This window comes from Dermacentor variabilis, chromosome 2, assembly GCF_050947875.1.
Source record: "Dermacentor variabilis isolate Ectoservices chromosome 2, ASM5094787v1, whole genome shotgun sequence".
In the NCBI taxonomy this organism is placed as follows: Eukaryota; Metazoa; Arthropoda; class Arachnida; order Ixodida; family Ixodidae; genus Dermacentor; species Dermacentor variabilis.
Genome location: NC_134569.1, coordinates 40,237,581 through 40,255,825, shown reverse-complemented (window position 1 = coordinate 40,255,825; position 18,245 = coordinate 40,237,581). Strand labels below are relative to the sequence as shown.

The window sequence follows — 18,245 nt, the reverse complement described above, 5'->3', positions numbered from 1 at the left end:
CATATACTAATGTTGATCTAGGGAAGTTAAACTTTAATACTCAATTGATTACAATTATGTATTCAGAAGACGACATCACGTGTAACGTGGCCCATTTCACACGTTTGAAAATCTAAATTTCCCCGCGTTAAGTTTGCAACAGCGTATTTGCAACGTTGACACTACAGATGAAAAAAGGGAGAGAAATAATTGTGAAAGTTAATTTTCTACAAATAAGTGAAAAAGACAAAGGACTTGCAAAGATCGAGAAGGACTGCGCAAACGTATGACGTCACGACTTCATGTTTGGTTTCATTTTTATGCGGTTACGGCCAGTTTTTACCGCGCGGCGCGGACTTGGATCGCTTGGAGCAGTGACCCTAGCTTGGAGCTGAACGTGAGGTGAGGTAAGGGGTAACGGGCGTAAACTTATCAGACATCGAGCATATCGTAGATGTGTACACGCCCTGTAGCACTACATACGTGCTTGCACTCCGTGTCGACTCGAACTTTGCACTGCAGGAAATAACTTTTTCCTGCCTTCTACCACCTGTGTGACGGCGCTTTCAACGACAGCGCCTACTGCTTCTGATGGCCGGCATCCAGCAATTGGCAGGGCGCTTAGCTCTGGTCACAGGTGGTGGCAGTGGCATCGGCCGCGCTGTGTGCAAGGCCTTGTCGCACGAAGGAGCGCGCGTTATAGCTGCCGACATAAACAAAGAAGGTGCAGCAACTACGGTCAGCGATTTGCCAGGTGGGTACAGGAAAGAACCGTTCGTTTCCTGCTCAAAGTTGTCACATTTTTGTAGTGCAAATGGTATTCACCAGTTTTAACGCCATAGCGATAAGGGCCCCGTGTCGCAGAAAGTGCAGCGCCCGGCGTCGGCTGTCTTTTCGAGAGTAATCATTCCGAGCCACGCATACCCAACCAAGCAGGCCCTCCGTGTTGAGCAAAGAAGTTACTGAACTAATTGAATTTCACAAAGTCAAATGCGCCAGGAAAATCGTAAAGTACGACTTACACACAACCTGCAGACATGATGGCGTCGAATTGTAGTATGAATATGAGAGAAAACGAAATTCTATTATTTGGAAAATCGAATACAAACCCCTTTTCCAGCAGTTCTAACATACACCGGCATGCCCGGTTCCTTGCAACACCTCCAGATGCGGCTCGCCTCCGCGCATCGCGGCCCACGTGAAAGGTCGAGTTTCTACCAGAAAGCTCTCCTTCATGCATAGCATTACTGTTACATAAGCCACAGTTGCCGGGAAGCGCGAGAAGCAGTCAGGGATCTGAATGATCTGAATGAATGTTCCACTTTTAAGGTGAGGCTTAAGCGTCCCCCAAATTTTTATATGTGTCTCACGCTTACAGGTAAAATCCAAAGTTGAAAGTGCGATGTCTTGGAAGTAAAGCCTGTCAGCATGTGAAAAAAAAAGAAAAGTGTACTTTCAATAAAAAAAAAGTAACGAGTACAATATAGACAACACCTTGACATTCATGTTTTTGTTTTGTGCCATTGATATCTCATTAATGCCTTTGTAAAAACTTGCGCTTAAGGTTTTTAGTAGGACCTTGGTAACGTTTTGAGAAAGCAACACTTGGTTCGTTTGATTCGCCTACACCACCACTGTGAACCAGTTCACGGCAGTTCAAGAGAAGTTCAGAAATAGTGCAGCTTGATTTCTGCTGTGTAGGCACAGCATGACACTCAAAACGAATGTCAAGGTACTTGATGTGGTGCAGGCATTATGTCCGACTAATGTGCTGGGAGCGCTTATGTTTGAGAGGTCCTGAACTGTAGGCACGATCTTCTTCTGGGGCGTAAACACAGCACACTTTGAGTAGACACATCAGACATGCGTAAGTAGGGTTCTAACGGCGCTCACGCCCATGTGTACGTTGTCTGCTTTGCTGCTGCTTTGCATCTGTATGCCTGCACCAAGTCAGCACCAATAGTGGGGTGGGTGCAGCAAAATCATGAACCAGCCCTGCACCTTTCCTGCACCTTTTGAAACAAATGGCATGGTTCAGTGGGTACCACCATTGCACCACTGAAACAAATGGCAGGGTGCAGCACCTCATGAAGTGGTTCAGGGGGTGCAGGCAGATCGAACATACCTGCTATGAATGCTGATGCATGCTTTGTTTGCACATGCTCTCAATTAGCATTTTGCACATCTCATTTGATGTATAGGTGAGATAACCATTCACCTCTTACGGTGATGGACTGAATACCAAGGATATAAAGGGAAGTTGAGGGAGGCAGAGGATTGAATATCGAGCAGCGAGGTCTGAGCTAGCATTTAGAGTGGGACAGTTTTGTGTTGTTAAATGTAGTCACATTGTTAAACTTATTTGACCATCCACTACTCAAATTTTAGCAGATGTCATGCTAGTAGTTATGATCACTAGTTGTATTTGACTCTTGATGCGGACCATGCACTACAGCAAATAAATGTTTTCTCTCTCTCTTTGCTAAGAGTTGTATATTTTCTAATCTGTGACTTTCCTGCGTGAGCAGCATTGTTAGCTTTGACATGGCGCACTGTGACGTACGTAGCATGTTGTACAGTTTCCAGCCCTGGTATGTAACACGCTCTGCTAATTCATTTCTGGTGTTTATCACCAGTTTTGCATTAGTGCACATACATTCATGGGCCCATAATATGCCCTTACTGGCTATTCTCTGACACCAGGGCACTTTTTTATTATCATACTGTGAGAGTTCAACCTGTCAAACTCTGTATGCCACAATAGGCTTTTATTCTTCGTGTAGGCTGCACTTGACCCCTGTGTCATATGACCCTGTCATGGCATTTAAATGAGATGAAATAGTCACTAAATAGACTAAACATGCAGCCACCTTTTGTTTAAAGGTTCCCATGAACATCGTGCTCTAGAAGTGGATGTTGGAAGCTCTGAATCTGTGTCGTCACTGTTTGCCGAAATCAAGAAGGCATACTCTGCCCCTGTGAGCATTGTAGTCAACTGTGCTGGTATTCTCCGAGACAGCTTCCTTATGGACATGACTGAGGAAGCGTTCGATGAAGTGTTGAAGATCAACTTAAAGGTAATACTGAACTTCGCAAATATCCAGGCCATTCTAAAGACTACACTAGCCTGAGAAACCTGATCACAGAACTACTTATTTCTTCCGGTGTGCACGAATTCAAGTTCTTGTGTTAATCTGGCACATCTTATTTGATGCTTATATGGGATAACCACTCGCCTCTTATGGCGATGGAATAAATACAAAGGGAGATAAGGGCAGTTAAAGGCGCCAAAAAATCAGATATGGAGCAATGTTACCTAAGTTTGTATTTAGAGGGTAACAGTTTTCTGTTAGATGTAGCACACTCCCAAACTTATTTGATCTTTTGCTGCCTGAATGTTAGCAGATGTCATGCCAGTAGATTGCAAAAGTCATTTTTTAAGCTTAATTATAAAATTGAAAACATTTATGTTTTGCTATTTGAAGATTTGTCACTCTGGATTCATTGTTTATTGAGGTACATTTATTAACTGCATGGTACAGCTACCTTGAGTATAACTAGGTTACAGTGAATTAGAATATTTGGGCAGTGTGGCGACTGAGTCGCACCTTGCCTTATCATGCATGTTGCGCAGTGTGCTGCTTGTAGTCGCAGCGTTGTCATTGCTAGCTATTGAAAGTGCATAGCAAGCCATAGCTCTACCAATGGCCAGTCTGGAGCATGCATCTGGTCAAAAGCCAGACATGCATTGCTGTCTGGCCGTGCTGCAGCACTCGATGTGCTTTACCATGATGCACCTTAAATGGAAACTGACCTTGGCAACGTTTAACACCCAAACTCTCTCGAGTGAAGCTAGCCTAGCAGGACTCTTTGAGGAACTATCAGGCATTGTTTGGGATATCATTGGCCTTAGTGAGGTTAGAACTGGTGATGCTTATATAGTGCTGACAGATGGCCACGTCCTCTGCTATAGAGGACTTCCAGATAAGAAGCAGTACAGAGTAGGATTCCTAATCCATATAAGGACATAGTGGGCAACATTGATGAACTCTACAGCATTAATGAGAGGACAGCAGTAGTTGTAATAAAACTTAAGAAGTATAGATTAAAGGTAGTACAAGCCTAGGCTCCAACCTCCAGTCATGATGATGATGAAATAGATCGGTTTTATGAAGATGTTGAATTAGCAATGAGAAAAGTACAAACTCAGTGTACTGTAGTAATGGGCAACTTCAGTGCAAAAGTGGGGAAAAAGCAGGTTGGTGAACAAGCAATTGGCAACTACTGCATCAATTCTAGGAACACTCGAGGAGATATGTTGGTAGAATTTGCGGAAAGGAATAAGCTGTGAATAATGAACACCTTCTTCAGAAAGTGTAGGAAAAAAAAGTGGACCTGGAAAAGCCCTAATGGCAAAACAAGAAATGAAATTGATTTCATGCTTTCTGCTGATCCCAGCATAGTGCAGGATGTAGAAGTGTTAGGTAGGGTGAAGTGCAGTGATCATAGGCTAGGATTCACCTCAATTTGAAGAGAAAAAGAGTAAAATTGGTCAAGAAGAAACAGGCCAACCTACACGCAGTACAGGCCAACCTACATGCAGTAAGGGAAAAAGCAGACCAATTCAGGCTGCTGCTTGCAAACAAATATGCAGCCATATGACAGAGAGATGAAGGTGACATAAAGGTAATGAATGAAACCGTAACTAGGCAGGCTTCAGAAGCAGTAATTGAAATGGGAGGTAAGGCACCAAGGTAACCAGTAGGTAAGCTCTCCCAAGTAACAAAGGACCTAATAAAGAAATGATAAAGAATGAAAGTGTCCAACTCAAGTGATTAGATAGAATTTGTGGAACTATCAAAACTGATCAACAAGAAGAAAATATGGGATATTCAAAATTATAATGTGAGAAAGAATGAGAAAGCAGTAAAACATGGATGCAGTATGAAATCAGTGAGAAGGAAACTTGGCATAGGGCATACCAAGATGTATTCAGTGAAGGATAAGCTGGGTAATATCATCAGCAATCTCGAAGATGTAGTAAAAGCAACGGAAGAATTCTATACTGACCTGTACAGTAGCTAGAGCAGCCACGACACCTCGATTCAAAGTAGTAATGAACAGGTTACAGAGGATCCTTCTATAGCTTGTGATGAAGTTAGAAAGGCCTTGCAAGATATGAAATAGGGAAAACCGGCAGAAGAAGATGGAATAACAGTCAATTTAATTAAAGACAGAGGAGGCGTAATGCTTAAAAACACTGTCGGCCCTTTATACGAACTGTCTATCGACTTCAAGGGTCCCAGAGAACTGGAAGAATGCCAACATTATACTAATCCACAAAAAAGGAGATGTTAAAGTATTGAAAAATTATAGGCCCATTAGCTTATGTCCAGTATTATATAAAATATTCACCAAGATAATCTGCAATAGAATAAGGGCAACACTGGACTTGTCAACCAAGGGAACAGGCTGGTTTCAGGAAGGGATACCCTACAATGAATCACATCCATGTCATCAGTCAGGTAATTGAGAAATCCACGGAGTACAATCAGCCTCTCTGTATGGCTTTCATAGATTACGAAAAGGCATTTGATTCAGTAGAGATACCAGCAGTCATAAGGCATTACATAATCAAAGAGTACAGGACGCTTACATAAATATCTTGGAAAATATCTAGAGATTCCACTGCTACCTTAATTCTCCACAAGAAAAGTAGGAAGATACCTCTAAAGAAAAGGGGTCAGACAACGAGACACAATCTCTCCAATGCTATTCACTACGTGCATGGAAGAAGTATTCAAGCTATTAAACTGGGAAGGCTTAGGAGTGAGAGTCAACAGCGAATATCTCAGCAACCTTTGGTTTGCAGGTGACATTGTCTTGTTCAGCAACACCGGAGACAAGTTACAACAAATGATTGAGGATGATAACAGAGAGAGCGCAAATGTGGAGTTGAAGATTAATATGCAGAAGACAGCGATAATGATAAATAGCAGGGCAAGGGAACAAGAGTTCAGGATGGCCAGTCAGCCTCTAGAGTCTGTGGAGGAGTATGTTTACCTAGGTCAATTACTCACAGGGAACCTTGATCATGAGAAGGAAATTTACAGAAGGATAAAAATGGGTTGGAGTGCATACGGCAGACATTGTCAGATCCCGACTTGAACCTTACCATTATCATTGAAAAGAAAGGTGTACAATCAATGCATTCTACCGGTGCTAACATATGGGGCAAAAACTTGCCGAGACTTACTAAGAAGCTCGAAAACAAGTTGAGGACCGTGCAAAGAGCGATGGAACGAAGAATGTTAGGCATAACGTTAAGAGACAGGAACGGAGTGGTGTGGATCAGAGAGCAAACGAGGATAGCCAATATTCTAATTGACATTAAGAGAAAGAAGTGAAGCTGGGCAGGTCATGTAATGCATAGGTTAGATAACTGGTGGACCATTAGGGTTACAGAATGGGTGCCAAGAGAAGGGAAGTGCAGTCGAGGATGGCAGAAAACTAGGCGGGGTGAGGAAACTAAGAAATCTGCGGGTGCTAGTTGGCATTGGTTGGTGCAGGAAAGGGGTAATTGGAGATCGCAGGGAGAGGCCTTCGTCCTGCAGTGGACATAAAATAAGCTGATGATGATGACCTTAACTAGCTAGCATTTGTGGTGTCACCGCTACTGGCAGCACAAAATGCTTCAGGTGGAGTGGCGCTTTCATGCCACTGAAAGCAGTTTTAGTACACTCTAGCTAGGTAGTTCTAATGCGCAGTTTCGGTCAGCTGAGAGGACAGGCTGGTTTCAGGAATGAATATTCAACAATGGATCACATCCATGTAATCATTTAAGAAATCTGAAGCACAACCAACCCATCTATATGGCTTTTGTACATTACAAAAAGCCATTCGATTCACTAGAGCTACCAGCAGTCATGGAGGCATTGCATAGTGAAGGAGTTGAGAAATCCTGTGTAAAGATCTTATGAAATGAAAATATTCCACAGCTATCGTAATTCTTACTGATTGAGAAAGAGGCCAGGCAAGAACATACAACCTTTGCTCACTGCATGCTTAAAGAGGTATTCAAGCTGTTAATCTGGGAAGAATTAGGAGTGAGGATCAAAAGGGAACATATAACAGAAGCCTACAGCTTGCAAATGACATTGTCCTCCTGTTCAGCAATGCTGGAGATGGCTTGTAACAAATAATTGAGAACATTAGCTGAGAAAGTGTAAGAGTATATAGGTTTAAAGCTTTATATGCAGAAGGCAATGACAATGTTCAATAACCTAGCAAGGCATTTCGATGGAGGCGAAATGCGAAAACGCCTGTGTACTTAGATTTAGGTGCACGTTAAAGAACCCCAGGTGGTTGAAATTTCTGGAGGCCTTTACTACGCCATGCCTCATAATCTGAAAGTTGTTTTGGCACGTAAAACCCCATAATTTAATTTTTAATGACCTAGCAAGAAAACTTCATGATTGGCAGTCAGCCTCTAGAATCTGTGCAACAGTGTATATCTAGGCCAATTAGTCACTGGTGCCCCAGTTCACGAGAAGGAAATTTTTAGAACAATAAAAATGGTTTGGAGTGCATATGGCAGGCACTAGTAAGTCATGGCTGCATGCTTTCTGACATCCCTGAAAAAAAGAAGAAAAAGTATACAGTCATCGCATTCTACCGGTACTAACATGTGGGATAGAAACTTGGAGGTCAACAAAGAAGCTTGAGAAGAAGTTAAGGAATTCACAAGTTAAGAGACTGGAAGGCAGTGGTGTTGAATAGACAGCTTAGAATGGGGGTAGCCAATATTCCAGTTTAGGTTAAGAGAAAAAATAAGTCAGACAGGTCATATATTTCGTAGGGTAGATAGCTGGTCCTCTATTACAGTTACAGAATGGGTGCCAAGAAAAGGGAAGTGCAGTTGAGGATGGCAGAGAACCAGGCGGTGCGATGAAATTAGGAAATGTGCTGGCATAAAATTGTGTCATGTGGCACAGGATAAGGGTAATCAAAGATTGCTGGAAGAGGCCTTTTTCCTGCAGTGAACATGAATAGGCTGATGATGATGATGCTACAACTACCAGTGTGTGTAGCAGGACCCAGCAAGCTGCCACATGCCCATTGATTTGGATTTTGCAGCAATGGTATATGTTCTGACTCCAGTAGAAGAAAACTCACTCTTGACTTTGGCTATCATTACAACTGTCTGCATCATAAGCCAGCTGGAGTCAAAACCTTTGTTCCTGTGGTTAGAATACTTTCACATTGCATTCGGTCAAGATTTTTGTCTGGAGGCAGGCAGGGCACCTACTTTTTATTTTTAAGTTAGAAGGCTTTACTATACTACAGTTGTGCAGGGTACAGAGCATGAATAACTAAAAGAAAAGAAAGGAAATGAAGAAATAAAAGGAAAGTGCACACAGAACAATGTGCACATGGTAAAAGTGCTTGTGTGATGTTATCAATATAGGACAGGGGGGTGGCGTCTACAATAGGCATGTTAATGGAACATTATATATCTATAGACATAAATTTCCTGTACAACCATGAAGAGAAACCTTATGAAACAAATAAAGATGAAACAATAGATAGCAGTACAGCCTGCATGTTCATGAATGGCCCAAATAATGTGTGTTGCTCGTCTTTGTTCTTATTTCAGGGGACCTACCTTGTGACCCAAGCTGCTGCTCGGGAAATGGTCTCGTCTAATGTGCCAACTGGAGCAATTGTGAACATTTCCAGTATTGTGGGAAAGACTGGAAACATGGGTCAATGTAACTACGCTGCTTCGAAAGCGGGCGTTGTGGGTTTCACGAAGACAGTTGCTCTGGAACTGGCCAAGCATAATATCCGTTGCAATGCCATCATGCCTGGTTTCATAGATACACCTATGGTTGCTAGTGTTCCAGAAAAAGTGATGCTGAAGATAAAAGGAAGAATTCCCATGGGACGCTTTGGTAAGCCAGAAGAGCTGGCTGATGCAGTGCTTTTCTTGTGCTCTCCAGCCAGCTCCTATGTGACTGGTTCAGTGCTTGAGGTCACTGGTGGCTTGTATATGTAGGCATGTGACATGGTTTATGTTCCTTGTGGCATGCTAGGTGGTGGATTATGTGCAGATGTGTTAAGCTTTTATTTCTGCAATGCTGTGATGACATCTTTTTATTGTTGTTGGAGAAAGGCAATTGCTAACAGCTTGTGCAGATATGTACACGCTTAATGAAGAGTGAGAAAAATTGACAGCAGATTTTCAGGGACTCCCATCTCCTTAGAATGGAAGTCACACTAAGCAGTTATAGCTGAGCGTTGCTTGCGGTTTAACTTGCTCGCATTTCACTTGCTGAGGCACTGCAGAGAAGTGCATCAATTTTGTACTTTTGATAAGTGACGTGAGTGACACAGTGAGCTTCAATATGACAAAGCCTGGTGGAAGTGCCATCACACTGCACTTAGTTGGTTATGTAGCAGAGCGAGCCAGCGCTCTGGCTTTTGCTGCTGGCATGAGCATTTTGTGCATGTGCACTAGCATTTCCACTGAGAGGCTGTGCACAGAATGTTAGGATACACCAGTTTCAGTGTAGCGAACTGTGAGTGGAGCTCCGTTGTAGAAAGGTGAGCGACACTTACCTACTTGAGAAAGCATGTGAACAAATAACAAAATTTTTCAATCTCAGAAGTCTTAAGAATATTGTGCATGGATATTAGCAGCAGTGACACTGAGATAGGAGAAGGTAGTTACATTTGTTAGTTCCTAAGGAACTGAGATCTCAGCCCAGGCCTCCTTGGGTGGTATAGGAGCACTGGCTTAGTGCATTCTTTATTTACTGCACCAGCAGGACTGGGCAGCTAAGAGCGATGACAATAGTGCCTTGTAAAAGAGTGAAGATGTCAATAGGAGCATGTCTGCAACATGTAACATGCTTCTACAATAGTTTATATGCTAATATGCGGAAGTTTTTAGCTCTTTTAATGTTACACATTCTCATGAATTATGGCCATTTTTGGAGGGAACAGTAGGGGCACATACCAGAAGCTTACAGTGGAAAACTGTTACAACAAGTGAATGAAAAAATGTAAGAGGTAGAAAGGAGGATGTATGTAAGGAATGTGTGCAGTATTATGTCAGCTGGAGAGTAATAAGCAAAAATCTATGCATAGTCGATGAGACAATACATGAACTGCGGGCAGCGTTACTTTTTAACTCAACTATGTGCATTTCATAAAAACAATAAACTGCAGGTTCGTAGGACTTTACTGTGACAAACAAATCATATCGATCAATCACTTCAATCAATCATTCATTCAATTTGTGTTAAATTGCAAATTTGAGCCGTATGTTTGTACACTGACAAGTTACTTAGAACTTTTTATTACCCCCCTTACTCGATGCCCTGTCAAGGGGCCTGTAAGGTATGTTCAATAAATAAATAAATTATAGTTTATTAAACACAGAGTGAACTTGGCAAGTGCTAATGTGTGCACATTGTTGCAAAGTATTTACATACAGAGTCCTTATGATGACATTGCTGCTGGCTGCAAGCCTTGTCTGAGCCAACAGCTGCTATTAGAGTTTTAGCATGTCCGGTATTCTGGTATATGCAATCAGATCGGGCAGATTGCTGGGTGAGCGGAGTAATAAATGTGAGCGGCCAGATTGGTGGTGTGGAGCGCAACCAACCAAACACAGATCTAATGTTGTAATCAAGCTTAAGGCATGTTAGAAGGGCCCCTCGCCAGACCCCATAGCAAATTTTGTTTATACGCTGGAAATTGTTACGTGTCCTCTAGGGAGCGTTCTACTGCAAAAATTTTTCAAATCGACTCATTAATAGCCGAGCTAGAAATATTTCAGTTCCGCGAACCTATGATTTCAGAAGGCGAGCTCCATTGCAAAGCGAGACACTCTCTCCACTTGCCCCGTCTAGCCTCTGCAAGCGAAATTCCTTCTCTGCTTTCTCCCATACTGAACCTCGAGGATCGCGTGGCGCATACGTCACAGGCCCCGCCTTCATTTTTTTTTTTATCCTCGCTTGTTTCTTTTTCGGCGCTGTGCATTTTTGCTGATGGCACCGCGTGTGAGCTGTTGTGATTCTCTAGTTTTGTGCAGCGTACAGTTTTGCGCAGCGTACGATTTTGCGCGCTGTGCACAAGGACTACCGGCATAATTCAGTGCTACATGAATACTGAGGCAAACACAAGTGGACCGCATAACATGATCGCGTGCTGGAACATGGTAGAAAATGGCATAGTTTCGGTACCTGTGCACGTGACTGCACGACCGTGGGAACAAGCAGACGAAGCGGAAGTACATCTGTCTTGCTTCGGTGCAAAGTAAAAAAAAAAAAAAAAAAAAAGAACACCACCAACAACAAAAAGCATGCAGTCATTGTGTTTGTGTGTTTTATTTATTCTCTAAACTTCAGTTCATCAATTCAAGCAACAGATCATACAAATAACAGGTGTTGTCTTGAATAATTCTCGAAGTCACATGTCTCGATGATTGACGTCACACTGCGGACACAAATACGTAGGCGCAGGGACGCGAGTAGGTCACTGTCCGGCTTGGAGCGCAGTCACCGCAAGGGAAAGGGAAAACGGCATTTGGATTGAAATTTCAGACCTTTCCACAGCCCGTAGCGATGTAATACTTTGCAAACATGATCGTTAGCATGCATTGTGTGCTCTGCGCTAAGCTCGAAATGGGCAGACCTGGTGAGGGTCCCTTTAAACACTTAAAAAGGCGATATGTTCACAATTACGCCACTGGCGAAAATTTACACCAGCAATGAAGTCGAATGCACTTGGTCAGTGCGCGCACTGTGCATAGTGGAATACCGGATACACTAGAACTCTCTATGAACTCACCTTCTACATTTCCATGGCTGCTGATAATAATATATCTTCAGAAGTGCTTCCTGATCACTTGTGTTGATTTGGCTTGTTAAGAGAGCTATCTATCTGCTGCAGTAAATGGAGTACCTGTGCCACTTGTCTTTTGTAAATGTTAACTGACATTATATAAGCAAATAATGGGGCTATGACATGACGTTTGTGCATCACAATATGGTCTCCAGCTTTTTATTTAAGATATTTGGCTTCTGGTGGTACCTCATTGCTGTTTATGCAGGTGTTTTTGTAAAAGTTCAGTCAAACTGACTCTTCCCAAGATATTTTCTCTTTTTCTTCATTTTTTGAAATTTGGCACAGAACAGATGCTGAAGGAAAAGCTCCTTCATTGTATTTGATCAAGTATTGCAACACTTTCAGAGGAATTTCAGTCACAGTGCAGAATGACCAAAGGCTCCTTCTGCATGTGAAATTAAGGACTAAGAGATGCGTACTTGCAGTATGAAAATAAAATATCTATCACATTTCAGTTAAGCTTTCTGCTGGTCTGTTTGCACGTATTGTCTTGTCCGTTTGGTGCTAATGAAAGTGACTTTGGACATTTGGCTGCTTAGTTTTTAGCCAGCTCTTTAATTGAATCGTGGCATGGAAGCTCTTGATAATGTTCTTTATTGTACATACTTATATACAAATGTAAGCAGTTTGAAATAGAGAACATGTAAAATATTAGTCATGCTGCACAAGCACCTGTGTTCAGTGTTGTTAGGATTGGGGGCTCAATCCCATCGCTCGTGGTCCGTTGTCAAGATTGGAGTCGGGCATGAACTTGAAGGTAGCTGGCCCATGCCATCGTCCAGCTTAACCACGCTGAGGACGTTGATGAAGGGAAGGACTGCTTCTCATCGAGAACGAGGAATATGGGTTTATTTACAATATTTATATCAGTCTAACATGACTGCTTGAGAAAGTACATCAGTCTAACATGACTGCTGGAGAGAGAGTGTCCTGAGCAGCTGCACAACAGCAGTTTATAAACACTCGGACCTCCCCCGATACCCAGGTGACGGAAACGGCTGTCCAAGCACCGTAGGTGAGTCGACCAGGCACCGTAGAGGAGACGAGGCACCGTAGGGGAGACGAGGCACCGTAGGGGAGACGACCCGGCACCGTAGGGGCATTTATTCCCCGAGCTGCAGCGCGCCCGCCGGCGCCCATTGTCTGGTGTCTTGGTTGGCGCGTGGGAAGGGGTGTCAGTAGACGTTCCCGTGGCTCAGTAACAATAGTTGGTCTGCCAAGCCCGTTTAGTCACAATGGCGACTTCGTCAAACTCGGCTCCAGCTACGGAGAGTCGAGGGGACATGTATTGTTGTTCACACACAGTCGACTTAGTCACGCCGTGGCTAGAGGTGTGTGGCGACGCTCCAGGAAAGTTGCCGCCACAGTCGCAACTGGCCGGAAAAACTTGCACTGCAGCTGGCCGTTTTTAACAGTGTCCACTCTTTTCTATGTCCAGTATTCACAATGCTTATTTGAATTGTTAGCATTGTGCTCTGTTGTGTGACAAGACCTTTAATATATTTACTGCCACATATTCACATTAAAAGTCATTGAACCTCAGCAGCCGATTTTAGCCTCTGCCTTAGCCAGATTTGAAGAGCGCGGTCATTTCCCTTGCCGGGAAGTGTCGCCTTGCGCGATCCCTCTGCTAGGTCAAGATAGGGCGCTGTAGTTAAGGACGCGGGGATTGGTCAGCTGTCGAGATACGCAAGAGGCGTTTGAGCATTCGAGCAAAGAGCAAGGAAGAGATCGATAGCACCGGAGTCATTATATTCATAGGTTACCGTTTCACTTATTTTTTTAGCAAAGCTCCCTCGTGTTAGCGTGCCTTAATTATTGAGGATTCCGTAAAACGAAAAAAAAAAAAAAAGCTCAGCGATGGTGTGTTGTCTCACAGCAATTCGAGGATACAAATCTTTGCCAGAAAAAGTGCTGTTTTTCTGTGCAGCGGCATGCAAAGAGCAAATTGCCAATTGAGAGTGGGCTATCCTGGACTGACAGCCCTACAGCTGGATTTTGCTGTTTGTGCACTGTAGAGGAGGTTCTGCAGCGAAATGAGGCTTAACAGGAAGGTCTAATGTTACAGTTCCCATTGAGGCAGCAGAAATGGTCGTTGAACATATGCTGACAACACAACAATGCAGGGATGCTCGCCTTATGTACTTTATTGCAGTTAACGTGAAAGAAGGCGGGTTCTCCAATATGCTGGATTGCCTGCATGTGTTGTGCCAATGGACAGGCCGGGCTGCAGAGGACGTGCCTATACCGACGTATCCCAGAAATGGGATTTTGGAGGGCTTCTGACTTCTGCAGCCGTCAGTCACTGTACAACCTGATTAATGTTGCCGAATTCAGCAGGCTAACGTATGTTTAGCACCACGTGCATGGATTCAAAGATGGTGAGAAGCCTATGATCTGCAGGCAGCGGTGTGCCACGATCTGGCTGTCGGGCATTGCACATAACTAACTTATTAAGCTAGATTTTTTACAGTGATCTCTCTATGGCTGGGATCCTGGGATTTATTCGTGGCGTAACGTCGACAGAAACACCAACAGTTATGGCGTAAGCCAAGTCACATGCTGTCGAAACATCTTAGGTTATTAATTGGGTAAAGTACATGTCAATGTCACCACGTGAATAATTTCAACCTACATCGCAATAAGCACTTGTTCTAGTTGTGGTTGCAGCTTCGCTGTCCAACCACCTTCATAGCGTGGATTGGTGGCCATTTTCTTTATCACAAGAATTCCTTTGCAAGGTGCTCACTCAAGCAGCACGTGCAAAAACAAAAGTCGGCAGGGGCACTTCAGGCTGTTCATGTGTGGGAATGCGAAAGCATTATACCGTTTGTAGACCTCGGAATGCCATGATGTTATATACACTCATGACGTGGCGCCACCTCCTCCTCAATGGCTGCGTCGTCACGTATCCAATGATGTACGCAGTAGGCCACACCTTCAATCAACCAGATGGCTGCGACGTGACGTGTGTTATGACGCACGCTTTAGGCACACATTTAGTCAGCCAGAACTGTGGAGTCGCCATGGCGACAAGGAAGTTGGCTCGTCTCGCACCTCGGAGGTGCGGGTTCGATTCCTACCCAGTCCGAAATTTCCCAGACCGTCTTTTGGTCACGGCGACTACGACAGACTTTCGCTCAATGGGACATGTAATGATTTTTGTTCGTATTAAAAATATAAAATAAAGAAGCTGAAGCCTTGCGTAGCTTAAGGCACCACAAAGTCACAGATACTGCTGCTGATAAAGTTGTGTATTATAAAGCCATAAAACGATATTCAGTCTTAACTTCTCAACAACATCAAACATATATTGGGGGTGAGGACTTACAGAGTCGCCATCTGTCGGAAGCGCATGGCTTGCATAGTATGAGGTATAACGCGGCGCGCTCCTCATAGGTTTGGCTATCGGCGCTCAATAAAAACATGCGGGAGCACTCCTGGACATTTCTCTAAGTACTCTCGAAACGAAGGAAGTTTTTTATTTACTGTCAAGTTAATAATCTTGGACAAACAAATAACAGAATGGTTTACGGACACCATCTCTTTACCGAATACGTACCCACTGCGGGTGGTCGCCGCTATGGAGTCACCCGAACCGGTTTCTTGCGTAAAAGGTCGGCAGTCGTAAATAGCGAACTATGTGAAATATCTTCTTATAGTGGGCTGTCTGTATAACCAAACGGAGCTTCACAGAATGAAGCCTTAATGCAGCGATCGCATGGGTTCGCGGTGACCGACTGCGCGTCTGCATGCACGTCCGCGCACCATGTTTCTCTTTCGCACCGTATCGTGAGCTTCAGGCTGCAGCATATGATACAATACCCAAGCAACCATTGTTGTGTGGGCACTGTTAGAGCTGTGCAAAAATAATTTCGTTATAACAAGGGACTTCGACGCTTACAACAGCGACTTGTGATGTCCCGTCGCGACGATTCAATCTTCTTTTTTCCCTAAAGCCTTGGACGTTTTAGTATATGTATTTCTCAAGTGGCGTCGCATTGCATGTTTATCGGTCTTCTCGGCAGGCAATTACGCGCTGCTTCTTTTTCTTAATCCAGTAAATTTCATTGTTCGGTGCTACACAAGCATGAGCATATGCCATGCCTTTTATTTTGATATGCTTCTTATCGTTCCTCTTTCATTGCAATGAACTTGCCATTATCTAGAATCAACAAGTTCATAGACCAAAACTTCATGACATTAGCCGGACTGAGCGCGCGTGCGCGCTTTCTGCTGCTCAACGAACATCGGAACCCCGACTCTCTACCAGAAATCTGCCTCGCGGAAGTGCTTGCTGCACGCCCGAGTTATAGCCGACGGCTGCTTGCCGCTTCTAAGTATCCCAATGCAAACTTCACGCAGCTTCTTGTCCTGCGGGTACGTATGAATGCTGACACCGGGCTCCGTTGTGTACGTCCGGCACTGCGGCATCGGACAGTAGCCTACCATGTTGGATGCCTTCAAAGGCAGCCGCTACATATTATAGGGTTTGCAAGTGTTGTTAAGTGCACACCCGAAGAGGGAAAACCTCTCCAGTTATTCAGAACTGCAGCGCATGTGGGCTTTCTTTTTCAGCTCGCTTCGGCCCTTCCGAAGCTGCCCACACAGCCGCTTCGTCCACGTGATCCCTCATACCACGTCACGCCGACGGAGGCGCCAGCTTTTCCAGTGGTTGAGCTCGCCCCCAATAGTGGACCCGCGATTGTACGACCTGAGGCGCTACTCAAAGGCACCTTGAGAAAAAGAGACCACATAGTAGACAGGATCGTTCGCATTAAATGTCAGTGACTGCCGCAGTGAGAGTCATTATAATGTCTCGCAAGTCAGCACGCTAATTTGAGAGCAGTGAAAAATCGAAAGATACCACATTTGCTCCAGCTGGAACAACCTCAGGCTGCTCTTCTTAAAGGGACACTAAAGTGAAAAATGATTTCTTCTGCATCAGTGAATTACCGTTCTACAACACCAAAAACACCACTCGTACAACGATAAGACGTTTGATAAGCTAGAAAAAGCGCAACAACGAAATACGGGTGGCGACGCCTACTTAAGTTCCCGCACCTGGGGGCTGTGACGTCATGGATTTTGATGGCATCTTCTAGGGCCTACTAATTATATATAGCGGTACAGATTGACTACATTGTGTTCTAAAGGAACCAAATATTAAACATGGCAAGTTCCGGGAGCCTTTATTCCGCCAACGTGGCCCAAATGCAATAACATACTTTGGTATCCCTGACGTCCCGCTGACGTACCGGCGCTGGGGTTTCGGCGCGACATTCAAATACTGATACTTGGACCTTCATTTTCTCATCTAAGAAACAATTTTTTTTTTAAATGACTGCCTGCAGGGTTCTCAAACAATGCTTCATTAGTCTAAACTGTTTTATTGTTTCACTTTAGTGTCCCTTCCACTATGTCAAAAAATCACATGAAAAAAATTGTAGAGATCATTTTACGTTCGCCACAATGGTAATAGGAATGCGGTACCTTGAACATATGCTTTATCGAAGAATGGTTGCATTATGGCTCAATTATTTTGCCGGCGTAAGGTTTTTTTAGACATGATTTTAGGCGCAAGAACTAAGGCACGGCAACTGAATAAAAGGCACGGACAGGCGTATGGTTAGTGCTGCTGTCGCAGGTGGAGGTTGTGCAGTGCTTAGGCGTATATCATGAAAGGGCAACAATCTTCTATGGTAACGCAAATTTACGCCTGCGAAAAGCAAGCAACACGCGGCGCGAGTACAAAGCCATTTCGGCGGGATCTCGCATCTGCGCAAGCTTGGAGCGGTCGGTTTTCACACTTCCCAGTTCCAGCTGCCCTAATCTACGGACCTCGTAGCATCGTTCCCCCTCCTCTCTGCGCGAACCTCTCGTTTCCTTTCTTCGCATTGGCACTACCGTCCCCGAAGCCAGGTCACCGCAGAAGACCTGGTGAAGTACCCGAAGAAAGCTTTCGCTTTGAAAATCGGCCTCTATAGATAGACTACGTAGCTACCAGGGCATTGGCAGCAGTACATGATGATCGATCATTTGGCTAATGAATCAGTTCAGGTAATTACTGATTATCTAAATTGTTCTAACCTTTAACTCACCTTGCGGTACATGTTCAAATAGTTATGTGGATCCCCCGCACTGTCGGAATCGACGTAAGCGAAGCGGCTGTGCTGTTCGCTTTGAATTTACGGTAATTAGCGGTGACGTTGACCGCGAATGTTTAATACCTTCAACGTTAAGTCCAATACGTGTGCGGTGAGCTGATTTTTAACGTTACCTTGCGTGCACCACTCGTTTCCCTGCGTAGTACCCACCGCGGTGGCTTAGCGGATGTGGTATTGCGCTGC

The 18,245-nt window shown here is 44.1% G+C and overlaps 1 protein-coding gene across 2 annotated transcripts; it reads left to right on the top strand.

Moving 5' to 3' along the window:
• Positions 1-254: 254 nt before the first annotated feature.
• LOC142571676 (estradiol 17-beta-dehydrogenase 8-like) lies at positions 255-12,349 on the top strand. 2 transcript variants are annotated; one of them, XM_075680207.1, is made up of 4 exons: positions 255-381; positions 502-733; positions 2,863-3,056; positions 8,636-12,349. In XM_075680207.1, the coding sequence occupies exons 2-4, from the start codon at positions 571-573 to the stop codon at positions 9,035-9,037; spliced, it is 759 nt and encodes a 252-aa protein (XP_075536322.1). In that variant the 5' UTR covers positions 255-381; positions 502-570; the 3' UTR covers positions 9,038-12,349. The 2 variants fall into 2 exon arrangements, with proteins under 2 accessions (XP_075536322.1, XP_075536321.1); XM_075680206.1 differs by having other exon boundaries at positions 255-386.
• The last annotated feature ends 5,896 nt before the right edge of the window (positions 12,350-18,245 follow it).